Source organism: Pseudorca crassidens, chromosome X (genome assembly GCF_039906515.1).
Source record: "Pseudorca crassidens isolate mPseCra1 chromosome X, mPseCra1.hap1, whole genome shotgun sequence".
NCBI classification, from domain to species: domain Eukaryota; kingdom Metazoa; phylum Chordata; class Mammalia; order Artiodactyla; family Delphinidae; genus Pseudorca; species Pseudorca crassidens.
The window spans coordinates 38,284,153-38,307,831 of NC_090317.1; the positions used below are offsets into that span (position 1 = coordinate 38,284,153).

At 37.0% G+C, this 23,679-nt stretch overlaps 1 protein-coding gene across 1 annotated transcript in view; it reads right to left on the reverse strand.

Annotated features, from left to right (window-relative positions):
* Nucleotides 1–246: 246 nt before the first annotated feature.
* COL4A5 (collagen type IV alpha 5 chain) overlaps nt 247–23,679 on the reverse strand; it is a 218,670-nt gene continuing 195,237 nt past the window's right edge. Inside the window, exons 42-51 of the mRNA XM_067722504.1 lie at nt 16,231–16,364; nt 13,484–13,556; nt 13,276–13,347; nt 12,327–12,455; nt 11,406–11,504; nt 9,693–9,905; nt 4,882–5,059; nt 2,881–2,995; nt 2,361–2,533; nt 247–1,521 (exon numbers count right to left, since the gene is read on the reverse strand). Of these exons, the coding sequence (XP_067578605.1) occupies nt 1,440–1,521; nt 2,361–2,533; nt 2,881–2,995; nt 4,882–5,059; nt 9,693–9,905; nt 11,406–11,504; nt 12,327–12,455; nt 13,276–13,347; nt 13,484–13,556; nt 16,231–16,364 (1,268 nt within the window). The 3' untranslated portion in view covers nt 247–1,439. The remainder of the gene's footprint in view (nt 1,522–2,360; nt 2,534–2,880; nt 2,996–4,881; nt 5,060–9,692; nt 9,906–11,405; nt 11,505–12,326; nt 12,456–13,275; nt 13,348–13,483; nt 13,557–16,230; nt 16,365–23,679) is intronic.

Consider the following 23,679-nt stretch of genomic DNA (forward strand, 5'->3'; position numbering starts at 1 on the left):
TGTTAATAAATTTATTACCTCAAAAATACTTTCCAAGGAGTTGTTTTCTTCATTGGAAAAAGTACATTACTATGTCTCCTATCAGGTATCAGAGTGATCAAAGTCTGCAGAAACTCCTTTTGCTTTAGAACTGCTCTAAATGATTCTCTGAGAAGGCAGACTACCTGTTGATGTGCAGATGTGTAGTCTATCTGTAAATGAGCAGATTTTTACACATAGCCTGAAGAGATACACAACAAACCATCCTTACAACATATGATATCTTTAATTAAATTGATATTGGTGAGTTAAAAAACATTAAGTGAGAAGATGACAGCTAGGGAAATAAGGTATTCTTATGACTATTTATAATAAAACGTTTAAAATAAAAAAGTAAGAAACATCAATTGGCTTTGTAATTGAAGAGAGAAGACTAAGTATTGTCTTCCCAGCTCTTGTACAAGCACAGCCCACAGGAGAATAATTCTTACATAAAAAGCACAGGGAAAAGAATTGTCAATTTTTTAAATACATTTTTGTTTCTCAAAATTATTTGGGAGAACTTTGCCCAGTCGGGGATGAGCAAAAACAAGATGTAAGAAACATCAAAGCTGGGGGCATCTAGTGTTAAGAGTGTCTTGGAGAATACAGCAAAAGAGAAATTACTTCATTAAATATTATAATTTGGTATGTAACATGTACATTTAAAATTCTGATTAAAGTGACTAAAAATGACCTATTTTTTTTAAAAAAGTCAAATAAGAACTTAGGGGATAAAACTCAAGTTATATTCACTCTTGGTAATAACTTGATGCAAGAATATAAATTCTCTCACTTTGATAAACATGGATATAAAATCTTGCTGTTTGTATTCTAGGTTTTCCTAAGTTTTCTGTAAAGAGTGATTCATGTCAGGTCACATCTAAATGACTCAACATTTTGAGCTAAAAGGCTGTTTACACAATATACACATTCTGTACTTACAGAGCAAAATAAGCTTAACACTTTTATATTAAAAAACTGGGATACAGTAGGATTAGTAGCACCATGAAAAATAATTCTTCCCCCAAACTGCAGTCTTTTATTTTACTCAGTGTGATTCTTCTCTTAATTGAATTTTTAACGTGCCATTTTAGTTACTGGGCAAAATATATAATCTTCATCTTATAATCCTTGGGGAAAGTCATTCTGGACCCAAAAAGTAAATTCATTTCCTTATTTTGTTCGTAGAAAAATAATAGAGACCTTGCTCTGGCACATTGCTGAGGTACATTTGAATCTTCATGATTACTAGTCAGCATGTTCTCCTGGTCATATATAGTAGCACCATTGGTGGCAGCAGTGGTAAAGTTGGGGAGAGTGAGACATTGCATCCTGGGAAATATATATATATATATATATATATATATATATATATATATATATCACATTTAAAAACACACAAGGAATTCTTCAAAATATTATGTCCTCTTCATGCACACTTGACATCGACTAATACGTGTCCTCAAGTCTCCTGCTTTCAGCGTTTCTGACTGAGGTTTGCTGGGAAATAAGAAACAAGATTATCAGATTAGCCTTTTCTGGTATTTGGTTCAAATTCATATGTAAACATTCTCTTTGTGTTTCAGTAGCTCTTCTGATGACTTACTGGTTAACTTCTGAGCAATGCAGTCTAACGCAATGACTGCTATAGCCTAAGAGTCATTAGTGGTCATAGGTATTTTTGTGATTCTCCTCCCTGCCGCCATTACACTTGTCTATTTGTCTCTCCCTCTCTTTCTCTTATACATTTTTTTAATGGTCCTAGAACAAGAGGGATCTGGGCAATTGATGATGAATAAATGATAATACGTAACACATAACAATTACATAAAGATAATACATAAGAAAAATATTAATGATAACAAAAAAGCAACATATAAAAATAAATTGAAATTGAAAAAAAATTCCAATAGGATAAAGTATCCTGAGGTACATGTATCATATGTGGTCTTACTCATTCAAACACTTGGATGAGAGCCTTGAAAACATTCTGGGAAAGGAGACTACTGGACTGGGGAAGGCAACACAGATTATTGCTTCAATTTCTGGGGTGGCTTCAGTCGCTCACTTGTTATTGAGCAGGTCACATAACCTTTCCTTGCTCTGTTTTGCTTTTGAAGAATTATTACCAAGCCATCCCAAACTACATATACCTATTATTAGCCAAGTCTGCTTTGCTGACCAGAGTCTGGTATATGAGGAGAACAAGCAAGAATAAACGACATGGTCCTTTAAATCCCTAATATTTGTTGGGTATAAACCATCCATGAACTGCCTCTCTGTTCGCTAGCACCTCTGAACGAAGCTTAGGACCTAAACTAAAGCCATAAGCACCTTACCTGAACATGTCTGACACATCTACAGTTGCCAGCCAAAAGCTGTAGGAGTTGGCATAATAGTTGCAGGTCCCCCGCCCATGACACTCAATGAAGGGAGCTGAACGAAACTCTTCCAAGCAGGAACCAGGGGAGGCCAGGGCTTGACCTGAGCCCTCTGCCCCTGCACTTGTGTGCTAGAAAAGACAAGGGAAAATGTGCCACAATACCCATGTGCCATGATACCCTAGTGAACATCCAAAGATATATGCTGAGCTGGGCCAAAAATTCAAAGCCAGTGAAGGAACTAGAGCCAGAGGTAACAGAACAGTATCCACACCAAAGGTATCCAACAGAAGAAACAGGCAGATTATGAAAATATGTTCCAGCAAATGTATGAGAGGGAACACAGTGCTTGGATAGAAGCTATATGAGGTTCAAGCTTCTTACTACGTAGATGATAGGGATTCCTCATATTAGATAGAAATGTAGATATGACGGACAGTCAGCTTTGATGACAAAGACAAGGAAGAGTGTTGCATACCATCATGAAGGAATAACCAATCCAGAGAGAATCCCATCCCTGAGGACAACGGGGAATCTGGATGGTCTGACTGTGAACGGCAATCACCACGGCCGGAGCTTCACATACTGCACATCTGGTAAGGGAAAGGCAGAAGGAACACAATCTACAGGGTAAGCATATGGGAAATAGCAGTCCCTCTTCTTTGGAAGGCTTCCTGGTATAAAAGCCCATTAAGGTGTCTTCAGTGCTCAGAAAAAGAGGAGAAAAATGCACTTTGAGAATTGGTTTTGCATAAGCCCAGTCTCCCAATATACATAATAAATTTATAAATGAAAAGTGTAAGCTTTTTTAAAAAGAAACTACAGAACCACTGCTATAGCATTTTCATTTTCTATTCTGCCCTAAATTTGTATCCATACTTGCTATAGTCAATGTCATAATTGCTGTAAGAGTTTGGCTCAGTGTACTGCACATACTACTTGCTGTCAAAGTGCCCAACTGGAGGGGAGACATTTAGTAATGCTAAAACTGTGGTAAGAACAATGTCTAGTAAACTTAAAAAGACAAGAAACAGACACTTTCTTAATCCCCACCCATTATTTTTGGCCCAAAGGATATTTATTAACCATTTGGCCATATCTGTAGAAGTACAACATACCCAGAATGCTGGGCAAGTACCCAGGCACTTGGAGATGTGGCTTAAATCTATAAAATCAAGTAAAATACAGCTGAGTCTACCAAATCTTTAGTAAAGAGCATGAGGGTACCTTTTGAAATATGACTAAACCAATTTGGTAAAGTTTATCTACAAAATAGGGAATGCCTTTAGGGGATCTTTTATTCCCAAGGTTGGGACTGACAAAAAAAAATCACACACAAAAAAATGAATTCCCAAAGGATTAGGGCAAATATATTGAAAAGGGCACCATGAATTTGCTATTAAGAGAGGCTGAACGAGGTTTAACCTTTATATTCAATGTCAAAGAAACTAGAGTTTCCAATGATTCACCCTTTATGGTTACTAGACTCCTAGGTCAATTAGGTCATGATCAGAATGAAAATGGCAATATCTAACATGCCTAGGAGGTCGAGTTAAACTAGGGTTCTAATGTAGCAACACTGTAGGAAATCTCTATCAATGGTACCACCCTCCTCTTAGTTACTCATGCGCCAAGTCTCAGCTACCACTTTCTCCTTCCCATAACTAATCATGCCAAATCTTATTTATTCTATTAATGTGATACATGTACCCTACTGAGAGTTCCAATCCACTCCTACCAGGACTACAGCGATATTCTCAATCTAACTGCTCTCTCCACCTCTGGACTATCCCCTTTGAAATCCATGTTATACACTGATGTTTCTGTAATCTTCCCTGAAAGCTCAAAAATGTCAGATGTCCCCATTACATACCAAATAAATTCAGAACTAAAATCTAACATTTGAAGCCTTCTACAGTCTAGGTCCAAGCTAACTTTCTGATCTCTTCTCCCTCTGCAACTTTTAGAAACTACATTCTAGACCTATCAGTCTACAACCCATTCCAATGTTCTCTACCTAGTATGCCTTTCTCCCTTATAAATGCCTGTGTCTCAAGTCCTTTACATCCTTCAAGGGCTAAGCAGTTCAAAACGTATTTCTTCCATATAGTCATCTCAGATTTCTCTAGCTGGAATTAAATATCCCTTTCCCAATGCTTTCATAACACTTTACTGGATCTATTGCAGCACTTAGCCCAAGCCTGATACATATTAATTTACATATATTTGCCTAGTGACTAGACTGTGAGCTTTTTTTGTATATTACACTAGTCTATCATGGGTCCTGGTCAAAAGTAGATCCCTGATAAATATGGATCAAACTACATACTGCACTGAGTATTATAAAGGCACCTCTACTCTACCTAACCTGAGATGAATATGATCAGATTATTAGCTTTGGACTCATTTCTAACTAGCTAAAGTAACTAGCTAAACTAACTGGAGATTGATAAAAATCAAAGGTATACCAGTGTCTCACCGACTAATGAATGGCTGGATGCTCTGGCCCTTCAGGGGCTCCATGCTCATTGGCATGGGCTCTGGGGTGGAGAGCCAGTAAGAATAGTCATTTCTTGAAGCAAAGTTGCAAACATTATTGATGTTGCAGAACATGAAAGGCATGGTACTGAAGCGACGAAGGCAGCTGCCGGCCGTTCCTGGGAAGAATGGGGAGAAAAAGAAAAAATGTCATGATGATTAGTTTCTTCTAACATACTAACAACCTTTTAAAGAGGAACTTTCCCCCATCTCTTAGATAATAAAGATACTTTAATTCTTCAGTTATAAGATGCACATTTACTCATATTTTTACATCTCTAAAATCAGGACAGATCTTACAACTTATGTAGACATTTATTGTGGTAGCTTATTATATACTCCCCAGCACTGTTTTTAAACTGGTGAGGCATCTTATAAACAATGGTGTCTTACGGAGAATATTGGGTAATTTATTGTAGACGAGTGAAAGGCACACACTGATTCCTTATAATATCATATCAGTATTTCCTCTCCAGGCTGTCCTCGCTTCTTCCAAGACATCCCCAGTATATGTCTTATGTGGGTTCACAATCTCTTTAAGCCTAGGGAAAACTGTAGTGCTGACTAATATGCACAGCAACCATGGACAGGTTTGCAGGTAAATAATACAAGGGAAAAAAGTAAATAAGGGAGAAAGGAAGAACGTAAGGGGAAAATAAAGGAAAGGAACTAGAGTCTTTAAATTTCTGAGCTGGTAGGGGCAATAGAGGTTATCTCTACCAGCGATTAGGCCATTCTTTTCTCATTTACTCACAAAAGAATGATGAAAAATGATGTAACCCCCTCACACATTTTTAAGTTGACATCTCAAATTTTTCATCAGAAGTTTAAATTGATACTGTGCCAGTTATTAAGTTATTGGTTATTGTCTCTTGGCTTCAAACCCACCCTTCTATACTTTGTAATATTGGAGCCTGGAATTTTGCAAACCACATTTCAACATTGCCAGCTGTCATTTGTAGTGTTTTGTGAATATTTATATTTAAAAACAAACTTTGACATCACTCTTTTAAATGTATCCAATGTAAGTATTTGAAACCTAACAATAAACCTTTTGAAAAGTGCATAAACTCATCTTTAATAACTGGAAATTATACAGTGCTCCTTTTGCATTTGGAAATTATATTTCCATTCCACTTCTCTTACACAGTTTTATCCTAATGTATTTTTTTTTATTTTTGAAAGTCTTTTACTGATTATCCAATCATAGTTTTCTGAAACAAAAATTTAAAGTAACTTTTAAAAACTTTCTGTGACCCTAAGGCTTTACATGTTAAATATTTTATTTTGAATGGTCATCATCATAATAATTACTAATTCACATTGATCAAAAAGATAGTTTATTATAAATTTTGATAATTACTAAACGTTAAAAGAAAACTTTTATTGGAAATGCATTTCCTAATGAGATGGATTAGAAGTGAATTATAGAGCCTGAGTTGATGGAGACTTTAACAAAGCCATTATTTTGAATTGTTCCTCTGAATTTGTCCCCTAGATGTTTTCATGTTTCAAGGCAATATGCCATAGTATGAGTCTTTTATAAAGTGGGAGATGCGTGGTAGTGAAAGGGGACGTGGGAAACAAGATTATCCAAAGCACATACACAGGCAGTTCGACTTTAGGAGAAAGTACATATGAAAGTTGAGGATTTGTAAACTAAGTCCTTTAAAATTATACATTGGAAATTCCTCATGTATCCAAAGGGGTATGCTTATCTCAGGCTGAAGGTGACTGACAAAAGACCAATAATTCTTAAAACTGGTAGACTGTCAGAATCACTGGGAATTTTTATATAATAGGTTTGGGATGGGCCTAGGAACCTTTTCAAAAGTTCCCCAGGTTGAAAAGCATTGATTTATTGTAATTTATACTTTTTTTCAGAAAAAAATGGCTCAGAGGGGTGAATGATTTCAAAGTCAAGTGAGAGCAAATAACAAAACTGACATAACTGAAAAACGAATGGGTTTAGAATTGGTAGGTGTTACAAATGAAACTATCTTCAAAATAGAAACAGACTCACAGACATAGAGGACAGACTTGTGGTTGCCAAGGGGTAGGGGGTTTGGGGAGGGTTGAACTGGGAGTCTGAAGTTAGTAGATGCAAACTATTATGTATAGAATGGATAAGCAACAAGGTCCTACTGTATATAGCACAGGGAACTATATTCAGTATCCTGAGATAAACCATAATGGAAAAGAATATAAAAAAGAATGCATATATATGTATAACTGAATCACTTTGCTGTACAGCAGAAATTAACACAACATTGTAAATCAGCTATATTTCAATAAATAAAAAAGAATTGGTAGGTGTTGGAGTCAATTCTTATCTCCATCACTTTCTGAGTGTGTGGTTTTGAATAAGTCACTTAACCGCTTAGCCAGTTTGTGTGTGTGTGTGTGTGTGTGTGTGTGTGTGTGTGTGCGCGCGCGCACGCGCGTGCATGTGGGTGTGTGTAGTGGAAAAATACAATACTTGTCCTATATCATTCTTGATCATAGTTGTGAAAATCAAATTGGATAATGAATATGAAAGTACTTTTAAATTATAAAGTAATTTAAAAATAAAACTAACATTACTAATCAGGGACAGAGATGGAAATATCCCTGGTCTCAGAAAGAAAAGGAAGATGTGCATAAAAGGAATGCCCATAATGATGAGAACATGGGTGTTTGGTTGTATTTATGCTGTAGGCTACCTATAATGATGCAGAATTCTGGTTATAGTTTCTAAACATTCAAAGAGACTGTGATCTCATGAACTCTCAATGCCTCTATTAACACTATAGACTAATGGTTCCTAGTATGCTTTTTTTCTCCCAGACAGAACAGTTTTAGTATTCAGTGTGTTTCCTCCACCCTCTTTTCTATACACCATAATCCTTTCACTAATCCAGCAGAGACTATGTATTTACTTAATCAGGTGATTGTTTCCTTAACATCAAACCTATAACTATTCTTTGCTTAGCCATCAAGATATCTCCAGTTTGATCCTTGAGTGAGCTCTAAGCATAGACCCTGCAATCCAGTATCACACTTGGGATCTTGGGCCCTATCATGGCCTTCCTATGTCTGAGGCATAAGCTGTACCTGAGTCAGGGCCAGTTTATAGCCTCTACGTCTGAATACATACTATGATGGGTCTCGTTTGACCAGATACACACATTTTGAAAAGTTATAGTGATATACAGGGTAAGAGATCCCATTTTTTCTTTGCATTACATTTGTGAATTTCATGATGTTCAAAAACTTCTAATGCTTTCTATTCACTAGATAGGTTAGAGATTTGAAGTTTATAAGCTTGATTACGGGTATAAGCTAGCCTCTGACAGTAAAGAGAGAACGGAATAAAAGGAGAAAAAGTTTATGGGAGGGCTTCCCTGGTGGCACAGTGGTTGAGAGTCCGCCTGCCGATGCAGGGGACACGGGTTTGTGCCCCGGTCCGGGAAGATCCCACATGCCGCGGAGCGGCTGGGCCCATGAGCCATGGCCGCTGAGCCTGCGCGTCCGGAACCTGTGCTCCACAACGGGAGAGGCCACAATAGTGAGAGGCCCGTGTACCGCAAAAAAAAAAAGTTTATGGGAGAAAAACTAGAGAAAATTATCTAAAAGATAAGAGTATTTTCATAATAAAGATTTGTTGATTCTAAAATTAGAAAAAGATGCTACATAAAGAAAGCAAAAGAGAGAAGGAAAAGTAGCAGAGGGAAGATGAAAAGAAAAAAAGAGAAGTAGAAGAGAAAGAAGAAAGTTGTTTGGCAAACTCCTACTTTATTAGGCTCTTTAAAATGACCTGTGACTACTGGCTTCCATGTAGGTAGATGTGCCTGGCAGGTGTGGCCATGTGCCCTGGAACAGAGTGAGCACAGCAGACCTCTGGAGGTCTCTGTTGCTGCAGAACTGTTTTCACAGAATGGCCCAGGTAAAGAGACTTCAGAAGGCCTCTTACTATGGAGACCCCAGAAACTGGAGACGTAGACTATCTTCTTAAATGTCGTTATGGAGGCAGAAGGGATAGTGATTTCTAAAATAGGCAGCCCCAGGTCAAACAATGGGGCCTCAAAATGAAAAGTCAGAATTCCAGAAAAAGAAATGTTAGGGATTTGGAAGAGGTCTTGAAAGTCATTCAGTCCAGCCTCATCCCATCAACAAAACTGCCCACCCTATAGCATAGAGAAGATACATGAGAACACATTAAATGAAGTGGATCCTATATGGAAATATGGTGCTTTGTACAGCTTTAAACTACTCTGATAACACTTTATAAAGCTAAGGTGCTTATTCATGAACTAGCAAAATTAAGCAATGACCTTACTTTCTTTGATCTAGAATCCAAGATTCTCTTCAGCACTTATCTTTAACTTGATAAAGACCAGTGTCAGGAAAGAGGAAACTATCTCCCATGAGTTACGAACACTGCCCACTTAAGCAGCTATACTATAGAGAGCCCAGAGAATCTGTTTCCTCAATAACTAAGCTAACAAAAGTACATATGGCCCTTTCCAAATGCCTTGCTTTAGGCCAAGAATTGTACCTCACACTAGCTAATCAATGCTTTTAGTTTAAAGTTAAATATTATTTATTTAAAACATATAGTGAATATATTCAGCTGCCCTTGACATGATCTTCAGTTTAGAAGCCCCAAAAGAATAGAGAGAGACACTTTGGCCAAGGCTACTCTAGAACCCAACAAGATTTTCAAAACAAAAACAAAATGCATAGTAAGAAATAAGATGCTGATTATCTCACCCAAGTCTTGACCGTGAGCTCTTTTATTTCCTTGTACATACAGGAGAGAAAAGCCTTCATAAACCTGGATAGTTCCCTGTGGGCATTGTGGTGCATCTGTTGTCTGGCTGTGACGTGTGATGAGAAATCCATGGGCAACAGAGGAGGTTCCAGGGGGACCTGGGGGACCTTGCAATCCATCTGGCCCGGGGGGACCATCCAAACCACGGATACCTATTTCCAAAGAATCATCAGTATACAAATTAAGTAAGCTCTGATTCCCTATTTTGGCTATCGACACAACATTATGACCTTGTTTGATTAGTTAATATTTATAGAATGTCTACAAAGGCATTGTCAGATATCATGGATTTGGAGATAAATAAAATACAGTCCCTGCCCTCAAAGAGATTTAAATGTATTCTTTTTCTTCTGAAATTGGTTGATGACATTAGGCACTAAATAAATACTGAGTGAATGGAACATTAGATGGGAAAATGTGATGCTTATTTGGGGGGTTTGTGTTATCTAGTCTCTTGCTGTACTAAAGGAGTGCAAACCCCATGACGAAATTTCAGCCTGCTGTTTTGTTCATCAACGAGAAAGGAGGGGTGTGGCTGCCATCAACCTGCCAGCTTCAGTGCTGATAAACATTTTCCTTTGAATCTGTCTGGGGAATTATTCTCAGGCGTACCTTTTTGTTTAGAGAATAGGCTGGGTACTCTAAGGAAACTTTTCAAAATGTCTAATTTCAATCTACCACTGGTTCCCATTCTCCATTTGGCCACTCGACTTGAGCTTATTTAAAAATTTTCTCTATTTACAGGCCTTTGGCCACTGTGTGTATAGATTTTCATTTGGGGGAATTTCACAGCAATGCCCATATATGTGATGAAGATGGCACTAACTTGTTTCTTCCCTAGAAATACAGTTAATGAAACAGGAGGGTGTTGGTTCTAGGAGCAACACAGTTATCACCAACCTGCCTTGTTGCCGCTGCTAGTTTTTACCAATACAAACCTTTATGTTTATATTATTTAGAGTTATATTTATATTATCTAAAGTTGTTAAAACATATTGAGGGACTTCCCTGGTGGCGCAGTGGTTAAGAATCCGCCTGCCAATGAAGGGGACACAGGTTCGAGTCCTGGTCCGGGAAGATCCCACATGCTGCGGAGCAACTAAGCCCGTGCACAACTACTGGGCCTGTGCTCTAGAGCCTGTGAGCCACAACGACTGAGCCTGCGTGCTACAACTAGTGAGTCCATGTGCCACAACTACTGAAGCCCACGCGCCTAGAGCCCGGGCTCCGCAACAAGAGAAGCCACCACAATGAGAAGACCACACACCGCAACAAAGAGTAGACCCCGCTCGCCGCAACTAGAGAAAGCCCACGCGCAGCAATGAAGACCCAACGCAGCCAAAAATAAATAAATAAATAAAATAAATTTATTCAAAAAACACTGAAAATTATCAGAAGTTAAGTACAGTGAGTACCTGGAAAATCCTCATTTTGAGGAAAAGCTGGGTTTTCCAGTGCTCTAAACACATAAATAAAAACCACCTTTCTATGCTTCTCTTATATTGGCACATCTGTGTCATCCCATTTTTCCCAAGCAACAGACTCCCTACCTAGCTATGCTCTCTCAAGAGGAGGCTCTCACAGCTTCAATCGGAGGCCGTATGTCCAGAGGTCCCCCAGACTTAAAAACTAGTATCAGCAGCATGTCTCACCTGGCTGGCCTGGTAAACCTGGGTCTCCTTTGTGCCCTCCTGCACCATCAAAGCCAGGGAGTCCATTGCGTCCAGGATCTCCTGGAGGGCCAATTGGACCTATAGGAAAATGAAGTAGGGTTTTCAAATGTGGGTAGAATAAATCCACAACCAGATAGATTTGGGACACTTAGGTCCTCGAGTGTCACTGAAGTCATAATCTGGTTTTGTCTTTAATTCAGATAAATGAAGGAACAGCTCAAGCCCAGGACAAAAGAAGCAGACAAGGATTTAGCTTTAATTTTAAACAATTCATTTGCCTCTGTGGAGATTTCCATAATATGGCAGTTGTGTTCTCCTCGCCTTCAGAACAAGATAGAGCGCAAGGCCAACTTTTATTATATATCTCACCATAGGCAAGGCTGTTACTGCCTGGTACACTTTAGTTATGAAAAAACTGCTATTAAGCCACCTGATAAAACAGAAAGACAAGTTAGTTTCTAGCTTTCTTTTTAATCAAAGTTGGCTGCAAGCATAGAGTCAAATGGCCAACTAGATAGGATTTAGTTTGAAAATCAGGCGGCCTCACAGTGGGGAACTGATAGCCCACCAAATCAGCCTTCTATCCTTCTTGTGGTTGGGATAGAGAAAGCACCATATCTTAAATGCATATTAATTTCATTACAGAGATTTTAACAACATTAACCTAATCATTCAAGTTAGGATAGCCAGAGGAGTTAAAAGAAATTGGACTAGGCCTAAAAGAAATTAGGGCATGAGAAATGAACACTTTCAAGGAGAAAAGGAAATGGAACCTAGTGGTCTGGTATTCTACTAGTTGCTGAGACTCCTATCGTCAGAGACAAACTCTAACAAGTGAAAGAAGAATGAGGGAAATGTTTTCAAATACATAAGGCTTAAAAAGATGATCTACAAAGGTACCTGGTAAACCTTGAGGTCCTGGTAGTCCTGGTAGACCTTTTAATCCAGGCTGGCCTGGAACCCCTGGTGGACCAGCATCTCCTTTGATTACAATACTCTGTCCTGAAGGACCAGGTAATCCAGGGGGGCCTAAGAGGCAAAGCACATGAAGTTGAAGGTAGGGAAGAGAAAGGTCGGAAAGAACGGATGCCAAAGTAACCTCAGATCAGAATAAGAATTGGTTTGAGAGAAACAAGTTACATGTATTAGAATTTGCTATGTCCAACAGAAATCTGTTTGGGAAAATTATCATTATCTCACCCAAAAGGCTGAAAAAATGAATAATTTTCTTAGGGTCCATGGACAAATTAGGCATATTGTCTCAATTTTCAAGCCTTGAATCATGACTCGGTTACAAGAAAGTCTAATCCACTGCAAATCTGTGAACACTGGTGTCAAGGTTAGACAATTCTATTTGCTGTAGAGTCCATTCTGATTCTAACATCATTTGCAGTTCTTGTTTGTTGTGCTTGTCAAGGGACCCACTGAACTAACTAGTAGAGGAATTTAGTAGATGCTCTGTTTCACAGTTTACAGGAAACCTCTTTAAGTCTCTCAGCAAAAAGAACTCTTTTCATATTAAAAATACACAAACATACTTATGTGACTTGCTCTTGTGATCTATTCAAGTGAATACGGGAAAGTTAGTATAAAGGTCAATAAAAATCTCATTGAAGCATTCTTGTTGGTCCTGCATCTACCTTAAACTTAAAAGGTCTGCTCCTGATATTACGTTATTGAAATAGAGAGCTTGAGAAGATTAGTTCATAGAGGGAGAGTCCTGCCTATTTCCCCTCAGTTGTTGGGGACTGAGACTCTGAAAGTTTTGGTTGAAAGGCAGAATGCAAACTTTCAAATTCTTCAATGAGTTTAAGTATCAGGTATAACTAGCTCCAGAAATAACTCTTACCTGGGGGGCCAATAAGTCCTGGATCCCCCTCAGGGCCAGTTGAACCAGGTTCTCCACTGGGTCCTTTCATGCCTGCAAAGAAGGTACACACAATTGCACAGCAAAGCAACAGGGCCACAGCCTTTACCCAGCCAAATCAGAAAATGGGTGTCTTCTCCCAAAGTAGTTTAATGTAAAGAGGGAAACTTCCAAACACCCCTTCAAATACCTGGAAATCCTGGAACACCAGGGAGACCAGGATCTCCTTTCATTCCATTGAGACCTGGCCGGCCAGGATTACCCTGAATAAATAAAATCATTAATTTTAGAAAAAAGTTGGGGGGAGGGAAGGAAGTGAGGGCATAGGTGGTGATTTGTAGCACTGGCTCTAGAGTCAGACTTCCAGGATTCAAAACCCAATTCACCTCTAATTAGCTTATGTGACCTTGAGTTGTTTAACTTCTTTGATGCATCATTTTCTCACCTCTAACATACAGAAAATAATAGTATCTACTCCATGAAGTTGTTGTGAGGACTACATGAGATAATTCATATTAAGTACTTAGAAAACTGATTGGCATATGATGTATACTTAATAAATTTAGTTATTATTTTACTATCATTAACAAAGGCACTTTTTTTTTTTGTGGTATGCGGGCCTCTCACTGTTGTGGCCTCTCCCATTGTGGAGCACAGGCTCCGGACGCGCAGGCTCAGCGGCCACGGGTCACGGGCCCAGCCGCTCCACGGCATGTGGGATCTTCCCAGACCGGGGCACGAACCCGTGTCCCCTGCATCGGCAGGCGGACTCTCAATCACTGCACCACCAGGGAAACCCGGCACTTCTTTTTTAGTGTAGCCCTGATGTGGTAAGTGTGTGAATTAGAATCTAAGAAATGATAAAGTCTGAAAGACTAAGCAAAAAAATATAGTGGGTTTGAGGACCCAGGAAAACAATGGGAAGAAGAAGAGTTGAAAATAACTCTAGAATGGATCTAGAGGGAAAATAAGTGTGGAACGATGCAGCTCTTATTAGTAGTAATGAAAAAAGAGGCAAGGCTGGAACATCTTATGCCCAAACGTAAGAAAGAACTTTAAAACGGGGGGCATGTCAGAAAGTCACAGGATCCAGCTTGAAGGAGCTCCCAAATCTAGGACAGGTTGAGCATCAAAATAAGTAATAATAGAATAAAAATTATGAATCATTGAAGAGAATGAGAATTTATGAGTCCATAATGATAACAAATAGTAAATAGAAGAGAAGGGAGGCTCTTGCTTACAGTAGGGCTGAGTGGTGTATGTGGAGGTAGTTGCCACTATCACAGTATTGAACAGTTGAGGCAAAAATCATAAATAGATATTATATCTAGGGAGAAATTTTGATGTGGAATAGTATATATATTTGCATTATCTTAATGTGTCTTCCTGTAGTTTTGCTTATCAGTTACAAGGGGAAGAATAGTAATCATGCAGTGGAGAAACGAGGCAACAACTTGATGGGAAGATCAAAATTAAGATAACTAATGAAGGGCAGATGAACACCATGGGCCTCCATATCTGAGAACACACAACTCATGGAGTATTCCAACTGGGGATGCATAACCTGAATCTAATTATGAAGAAACAGCAGACAAAAGAAGAAACATTCTTTTTTTTTTTTAAATGTGAACGGGCTACATTTCTTCAAAAATGTCAAGGTTATGAAAGAAAAAAATAGGTTTAGAAACTGTTTCAGATTGAGGGAGAATAAAGAGATATAACAGTTAAATGCAACGCATAGTTTGGTCTGGATCTTATTTTGGATGAGGAAAAATGCTATAAAGGATATTACTAAGTCAATTGATACAATTAGAACATGTGGGCAGAAATAAAAATGTTACATCGATGCTCAATTTCCTGAAGTTGAGAACTGTACTATGGTTATATAAAAGAATATATTTAATTTTAGGAAATATTACACACTGAAGTATTTAGTGATAAAGGGACATGATAGATACAACTTATTCCCAAATATTTCAGAAAAAAAATACATAATTATACACACACACGCATACACACACAACATACATACAGAGAGCAAATGGGGCAAGACATTAACAATTGGTTCATCTGGGTAAATGTGGTTTTTCACCATTCTTGCAATTTTCCTATAAGTTTAACATTATTTCCAAACAAAAATTAGAAAGGTGCAAATGTAAGAACTTGCATGAAAGAAAATGAACAGAACTCGACAATACCAGATTTATAAAATGTTGGCATCAGACAGTAGTCTTGAATCAGGCATAGTGACATGTGAACTGGAAGGACATGGGAAATGAATGAGGTAGGAAGTGAGTAGAGAATGAATAAAGAGAAGATTAAAATTTTAAGTCTAGATGTCTAGAAGAATAGTGATAACAGGAAAAAATGGTTAGTTGTTAGAAAGCTTTAAGGACAATTTCTTTATAGATATTTTTTTCTGCTATAAAACAGCCATCAGAGTTAAAAGACTGAGCCCAGACTCTGTTGGCTGCAAAATCTAACAACAGTCCTCCTGAATGAAGGAAGGAAGCTTTGAGGATCCATAAAGAAGTATGTGACTTTCTGGGTCACTCAAACGAAGGTGGAAAACACATGAACACAGACGTGGGGATATGCTATTATTCTCTTTTTACAGGTAAAGACAGAAACACAAAGTGTCTGTCTGCCTTCCTCACAGACACAAAGTAGAAGTGTACAGAGGAGCTGAAATCTGACCCTAACTCTATCTAATTTCAAAGTCTAAAATATCCCCACACTCACCATGATTACTTCTCTATGGAAGGACTACTCCTCCACATGCAATGCTCTCATATATATATATATATATATATATATATATATAGCTTAGTCAAGAGCTTTGACCAGTAAATGCTAATTAAAATAATGCAATTTGGAATTCTCATTTGGAATGCAAGCACCCACACCCCTTCCTCACCAAACACTCCCATTTCCTACCTGGAGTCCTGGTGGTCCTTGATCACCTTTCAAACCAGACAAACCAGGTTGCCCAGGTTGGCCCGGGTTTCCTCTCTCTCCTTTAATGCCCCCAATTCCAGGGAGACCCCGGGGACCTTCTGGACCTGGTAGACCTTGATAATGCAAAACAAATAATCACATTTCAGTATAACATAAGAATAGCATCAAAGTCAGGCTTTTACATTATCCAAATACTATTAGTCATCTAAATACTATTAGTTTGCAGAATAAAATCCAGACTACATTAAATATATAGATCCATGCTGACTCTCTAATGTAAAGTGGGCTGGGTTCTTTTTGTTATTAACACTGGTTTGCAGACTCTTTTAGTTTGTATTTTATTATATATTTAATCCAATAAGCTCATATCTAAAGGAAGGACTTTGGACATTATAATAAAGATTGCTTCTGTAATCCCTAAGTGTTTAAGTGAACCAAAAGAGACACCATAGGACACTGTTCTCAAATTGGAAATGCATCAGAATACCCAGGAGGGCTTGTTAAAATAGATTCCTGGGTCTAACCCCAGAGTTCTGAATCTTGTTAGGCTGGAGAGGGGCCCAAGAATTTGCATTCTAACAAATGCCCTATAGATAAACTAGTGTCCTGTAGCTGAAGTTGCTGGTTCATGACCACACTTCGTAGGGCAATCAGGGATTCAAACCATTTGTCTCATTGTGATTAAAATAAAATTTCTTTACTTGTAAGTAGTTACTTTTATTCAGCTTGTATTACTATGTAATTAAGATAGTTATTTAAGCAAACTAATTGTTTAATTTCATTTTAGTGACATGCTTAATACATGGGAATATTTTAGTGTCAGAAAGTTATTGATTCAATATAGTACTTTTGAATTTATTTTAAATATGTTTTTGTATTATTTACAGTTTAAATATTTCTGAAGAGAAATAAAGGATTTGGCATATAACTTCTGAATAAATAATTTAAAAGGGGATTTTTGGTAAGCTCTTTCCTTATTCTGTGTTTTAAACTTTTCTTCCTAAATAAAGATATCAGGTCCATTAGGCAACCAAGAAGATCTGATAAATGGCCACATTTTTCTCACCAGGTGCGAAATAGCTGTTCCTTGCCTGCAGTGTGCTAAGCAATAGCTGAGGTGGAGACTAAGTAGTCCTGCCTTAAGAAAATAATTACGAAGCCCCAAATAATGAACAGCAACTAGTGAGCACTTATACCTTCTCTCCTCCAGTAATCTTAGTTTTTCATTGGTTTCAACAAAAAAGGAAAATATGTAGGGATTATTTTTGAAGGAAATAACATAGGCATATGAATTTAGAATACTGAGTTCATGCTTACAATATGCACAAAAGGTCTCATTTTTTATCCTATCCTTTCCAATACTCTTATGACCCAGAATCAATGGCTACAGGCTAACAAGGCAGCATGCTATAGGGATTATGAATGCCGGACTCTGGAGCTAGAATGCTGGGTTGGAATCCCAGCTCCATTAATCTTTAGCTGTTTGACCTCAATAAGTTTATTCACCATCTTAGCCTCAATTTCCTCTTCTTTAAAATGGAAATAAGAATAGTACCTACCTTACCAGGTTGTTCCAAGAATTAAATAAGATAATATATATAAACACAGTGCCTGGCACATAGTAAGAATTATTTAAGAAGTTTTAAACAATTATTATTATTACTAGTATTATCTTCATTATTGGTAAAACTGAAGGTAAGAACATATCTTTAAAATATAAACCTGTTTTTAATCTTCCAGCTATATCTATGTGATTTCATAATATAACAGTGTTCTATCTGTCACATGAGAAAGAGGAAGCAGGTTCACAACAGTACAACAATCATTTTATCTTTAAACAGTTTTAATCATATAGTCACCCTAGCCCAGCAACCAGACAGACACACTCAGAAATTCCCTTCCCAATCATAAAGAAAGGGTTGGGGTACTTTGAACTTAAACAAACAAATTAAAAACAACTTCTGAGTTCAAACCCCTTGATAGGGTTTTCTAAGAAAAATTGTTAGTCTCATCCATATGTATAATTTGGACTAGAAATCAGGTAGCAAATCAGGTCATTAAGAGAAAAGTAAACTATCTGTGAATCAGCCTAACAATGACTAGGGTAAGAGTAAGAGGAAGAAAAAAAGGAACATTTTACACCCTGCTTCCCCAGTTTGAAAAGTAAACAGAACATTGTTATCATTTGGAAAAAAAGTAGGCATATTTTGGGCATTGCTCTGTTTGCAATTAAAAGGAAATTTGGGGAAATTTACATGTTATTAATTCAGACCTGTTGTTCTAGAGTCTCTCAAATTTAAATTACTGATTTGCTAATGATGCAAGATTTATTTTTAACAATACTCAGTAGTTACCCTCTTCCATTACTGAAAATAGCCATGAAAACACAGATCTGATCAATCTCAAGGAACAAAAATTCAAGAAAATAAAATCAATATACAGAGGTTACAAATGGGCCAGATGCCTGCCTGAATATCTTAATGCAGTCTTAAAAATAAGTGTATTTCCACTTAAAATTCAACATGTTTCTATGTATGAATTACCTATTATAAATAATTGAAACCACAAAGACCTAATGTCATTTCAAACTTGATTATAAACAAGTCACATTACCTTCACCAAAATGTTAAATACCAGAGCAGGTAGTATTTGAGGATAACAGCACTCTTCAATGACTTCTGAATTATAGCAAAAAAAGTGCATTTCTCTTGTCACACATACAAAGCATTAAAAAAAAAAAAAAAAAAAAGAATTGACCAGTGAAGAGTCTAACCTTGAAAACCTGGGAAGATCAGAGTTCACCAAAGCCCAAAGATCGATGTTAGCAGTATCAGACATCACACAGTACAAAATAAGATTATGAGTTAGAAGTGGTTCACATTATAGCACAAGTTAAACAATAATCCTCTTTGCCAGCATTTCTTATACCTACAGCGTAATCAGTATGCAAACAGGACCCTACAGGAGTATAGAGAGCCAAATATTTTAAAATAGAGCTTATTCTAGAAAATAAGCTGCTAATTTTCATTAATGCAAAAAATGCAAAACTCTACTGAAGACATGTTAACACTTCTACAGTGGCTTTCCAAAAGTTAGCACCTTCAAAACATTAAAGTTGGAAAGGTAGTACCACTTCACTGATAGCCTTCTATTCCTCTGGGTAAAACTTTTGGGTAAAAGTTTATCTTGGCCTCTGCCATTCTTTAGTAAAAACATGAGGTGCAAATTTACTGGTGTGTGCAGGCTGCTCCAAGGAGCTACAGTTAAATTTAAAGGCCTTATTAGACAAATATACAAAGATCATAGGTGATCAAATAGAGAAATTAAAACACGAGTATACAGTGGCCATTACCAACTGTACTTCTGTTTGTCTTCTTTGAAAATCATTCCATGAAGCCAGATAGTGATTTTTAAAAATAATCCGTCAAGAGGCGTTCTTCTGTGCATTATTACTTGTAATAAGTTACTCAAAGACAAAAAGACAATATATGTTTGCTCACTATTGAGTTCGAATTTTCCAAAGATACGAAGACCATCAGTGAAGGGACACTTCAAAATATTTTGGCATGCAATATCCCACCCCAAACCACAGAAAATATCACATTTACTTTATATTATTCAATGCACATATTAAAATAGGCTATTAACTATTAAAAGAAGGATCATTAAATAAAAAGATAAAAAGCCTACAAACAGGACAACCCTTGGTTAATGTTAATTGACTATAAACACAATTTCCTTTTCTTACAAGTCTTGTTATGATTTATAAGCACTGAGGTTAGCAGAGAGAATAAATTGTGCTAGAGCACTGAATCCTAGGAATCAGAAGACCTAGGATCTATTCTTGGCTCTACTACTTATATCTGTGGGATTCTGGGTAATTCAATCTCTCTGAGCTTGTTTTCTCACGCACATAATGGGAATAGTGTTGTCTGCCCTAACCTCCTTCAGAGTTGTTTTAAAGATCAAATTCATTTAAAAAAATGTTGACCTGATATCTGCCATGTGAAAGATGCTACAGGGAACTCAAAGATTAGCTAGACCCAAATTCTGCCTTCAAGGAGCTTATAATGAAAGTATGTTACATGATATAAATGGTGGTATGTCATATAAATATAAAACATTGCTATTACTACCTAGTGATAAAACTTTTAAAGCATTTGACGATTTGAAATTCAGGAGGCCAAAACTCAGTTTCTGTTTGTTTAAATGGTTTCTAAATCACATACAGCAAACTGACTCAAGACAACACTTTGAGCAGTCTGGCAACACAATTAGCTAGATAAATTAGAATTCCTACCAAAGATAATTCAGAGTTTGAGTAAAGACATTTTATATATGTGTTTGATATAGAAGGACCAAAACAAGAACTCTTAGAAAAATATGTCATTGAACTATATGATATTTCAGTCTGAGTAAGTAACAAGGAAAACTTCAGATCATATCATAGCAAAACTTCTAAGACTTTAATTTCTAAAAGGTAACATTTTAATGAGTTATATGCCAAGTCAATTTTGTACATGAGGCTCTCAATCCATTATTTCTCAAATGATCTAACAAAGTTTAGCTGAAAAACAAAATAAAACAAAAATCTCAAGTCTTGTATATACGTGGTAGTAACTAAAGATAAGCTGATGAATTGACTGGTAAATTTTAAATCCAGTTTCCACTTAAGGTTGTAGTCTTCAACTGTTGCAAAGAAGAGAACGCTGCAGCTACCAGATTCCAATAACTATGTAATTTAGAGTACATCTGGTAAATAAGTTGTCAAATCAGTTTTAAAGTAATGTGGCTACTTTCCTTTTTCTTCTTTGAATATATTCTCGTGCCTCAGAAGAAAACAATATTCTAGCTGACAGTAAAGTCTGGAAGTGATCAAGGCAGCAGACTTCTATGTAAGTCAGATAGGACAGGACTCAAAATTACTTCAAAGAATACCCTAGTCTTCTCTTTATCTTGGCAATAGTTAAATATCATGTGTTTGTCTTAAACTTTTTGATGACATCCATTTAGGAAAAACACAAGAAGCAGTTAGTAGGGGTTGATGGAGCTTTTGAGTTAACAGAAAACAAGAAAGCGAAGTCAAGGCCCAGTCTGCTATCTATAAGAGTCTCCTAAAATGGCAGAAGCAGCTTTGCTCCATCATCTATCATATTTATAACTAGAATAAGAGGCCAGATCATAAGCATCAAGCTATGTAACTGCCTTTGTGGAAAGATGATACATGTTACTAGTAGAACAGACACTTAACGGAGTACTGGAGAGCCCCAAGTCAGATTCCCAGCTATGCCAGTAACTAACAATATGACCTGGAGCAAGCTTATTAACCTCTTTGGGCCTTAGTTTCCTCATCTGTGACTAAACTTTAGACAGGTTTCTCTGAGCCCTCTTCTCAACTAGGCCTCACCCCTTGGGCCCTGGCCTTGGTCTGTTGAGTCCAGTTTTAGCAAGAATCCTGCTAAGTCAGTTTAGGGAGAGCCTCCCCACCCTTGATATCTGATCAAGTTCCTCATTGCTTATCCTGATGTGTAAGTCCTTGGACTGCCTTTAGCGAGAACTCTAACAGGCCAGTTTAGCAAGAATCTGCTTACCCTTGATGTCTCCTTTTAGTAATTTTTCATCCACTGACTCCTTCACTCTGCTAGTGGACTATAAATCTCCATTTGACTTTGTTGTACTCAGAGCTGAGCTCAGTCTCTGCTATTACAATAGTCTCTTCCCTAATTCAATAGTCTTGAATAAAATCTGTCTTGCTATCATCAACAAATGCCTTGTGAATACCTCTTTGACAAATGTAAAAATGAGGTCCTTCTAGATCGATAATCTATGGTTATATGAAATGATGGGTTTGTGGGGGAGTAATAAACCAGGGAATTGATTCACACAGAGATAGATGGCTTCCTAAAAAGAATCTTGAAAAATTATGAATTTTAAAATCATAAGAAGAGAAAATTTCCTGCCATTTCCAATAGCCAGAACTCAGGATTATACTTTTTCCCCTTTTAGTTCCTCCTTAGAAATTTGAAAAGGGCTATTTATCTTGAAAAATAATAAACACACTCAGATATTTGTGGTTCTTTTTACTCCTGATTAGGTGAACATCTTTTAATATGAATTAGCAGTTTTCTAATGGGCAGCTCTTGGTAACTTTTCTTGGGTGTGTACTTTTTATATGTATAGGATGAAAGTAAGATTAAGAGGTTTCTAGTCTGTGCTGGTTGCACTGACTTTTTTATTTACTCTGTGCCTATTAGTCCATTTACATAGCAGCAGAATTTAGAACTTTGTGACAAACCAAAATGTGAAGATGGGATGGTTTGAAAAATTACAAGAGGTATGGCTCGTCAAGAATTGCATATTTGCAGGATTTGATAATACATATTATTGTTTAAAAAGAATGTCTTTTTGAAGAATATTTCATTTACATTAACAGATACGAGGCAAAAATAGGAAATACACTCTAAAGGTAAACGTAAAATAGTATACAATATACTTTTGAGTACTAAAAATTTTCAACTAAAAATGACACAAATATATGAATTTTAAAATGATAAATCAGTTTTCCTAATTAGGTAATTTTGAGTTATTCCAATAGACAGAAAAACTGGACTCTGCAAGTTCCTGACAACTTTCAGAGATAGATCAACATGTAAGAATTGAATTGGCATATATGCTCTTAAAATATATTCAAACACTTGAAAATATTAGGTACAGGTGTATATACACCTATATACACACATATACATACACTATATATGTGTATATAAATAATATACACATACATATATATATATATAAATACAAGAAAAGTTTCATACTTCATGCAGATACTACTTTGGAGTTAAGGAGCTAACCTGTAGGACCTGGATAGGGATCAAAGTTCACCAAGGCCCAATGTCATCATTAACAAAAAGGAAAAATATCAAAATTGTTAGAAATATCAAGAAACTAAAGCATTACACTAACTTCTTTCAAGTTAAACTTTAATTCAATAAAAGAATACTCTGCAGCTCATATTCATGCATCTGTATATAAACCAAACTATCACCACTTCACATCAACACTAAAATAAAAACAGCACATGTAACAAATTTTGAAAGACCAAAAATCATTTTGATAATAATTATTACTATGAGTGTAGACGACAACAATCAATTCTAAGAGCAATTGGGTTTAAAATTCCATTTTAATATGTAGTTTATGAACAAATCAAGGAGTCACAAATACTCGTCAGATGTGTGTTCTTTTCTGACTACTTTTGTTATTATTTCTTTTAGAAACAGTTATTATTATTATTATTATTTTTGCGGTACGTGGGCCTCTCACTGTTGTGGCCTCTCCCGTTGTGGGGCACAGGCTCCGGACGCACAGGCTCAGCGGCCATGGCTCATGGGCCCAGCCGCTCCGCGGCATGTGGGATCTTCCCAG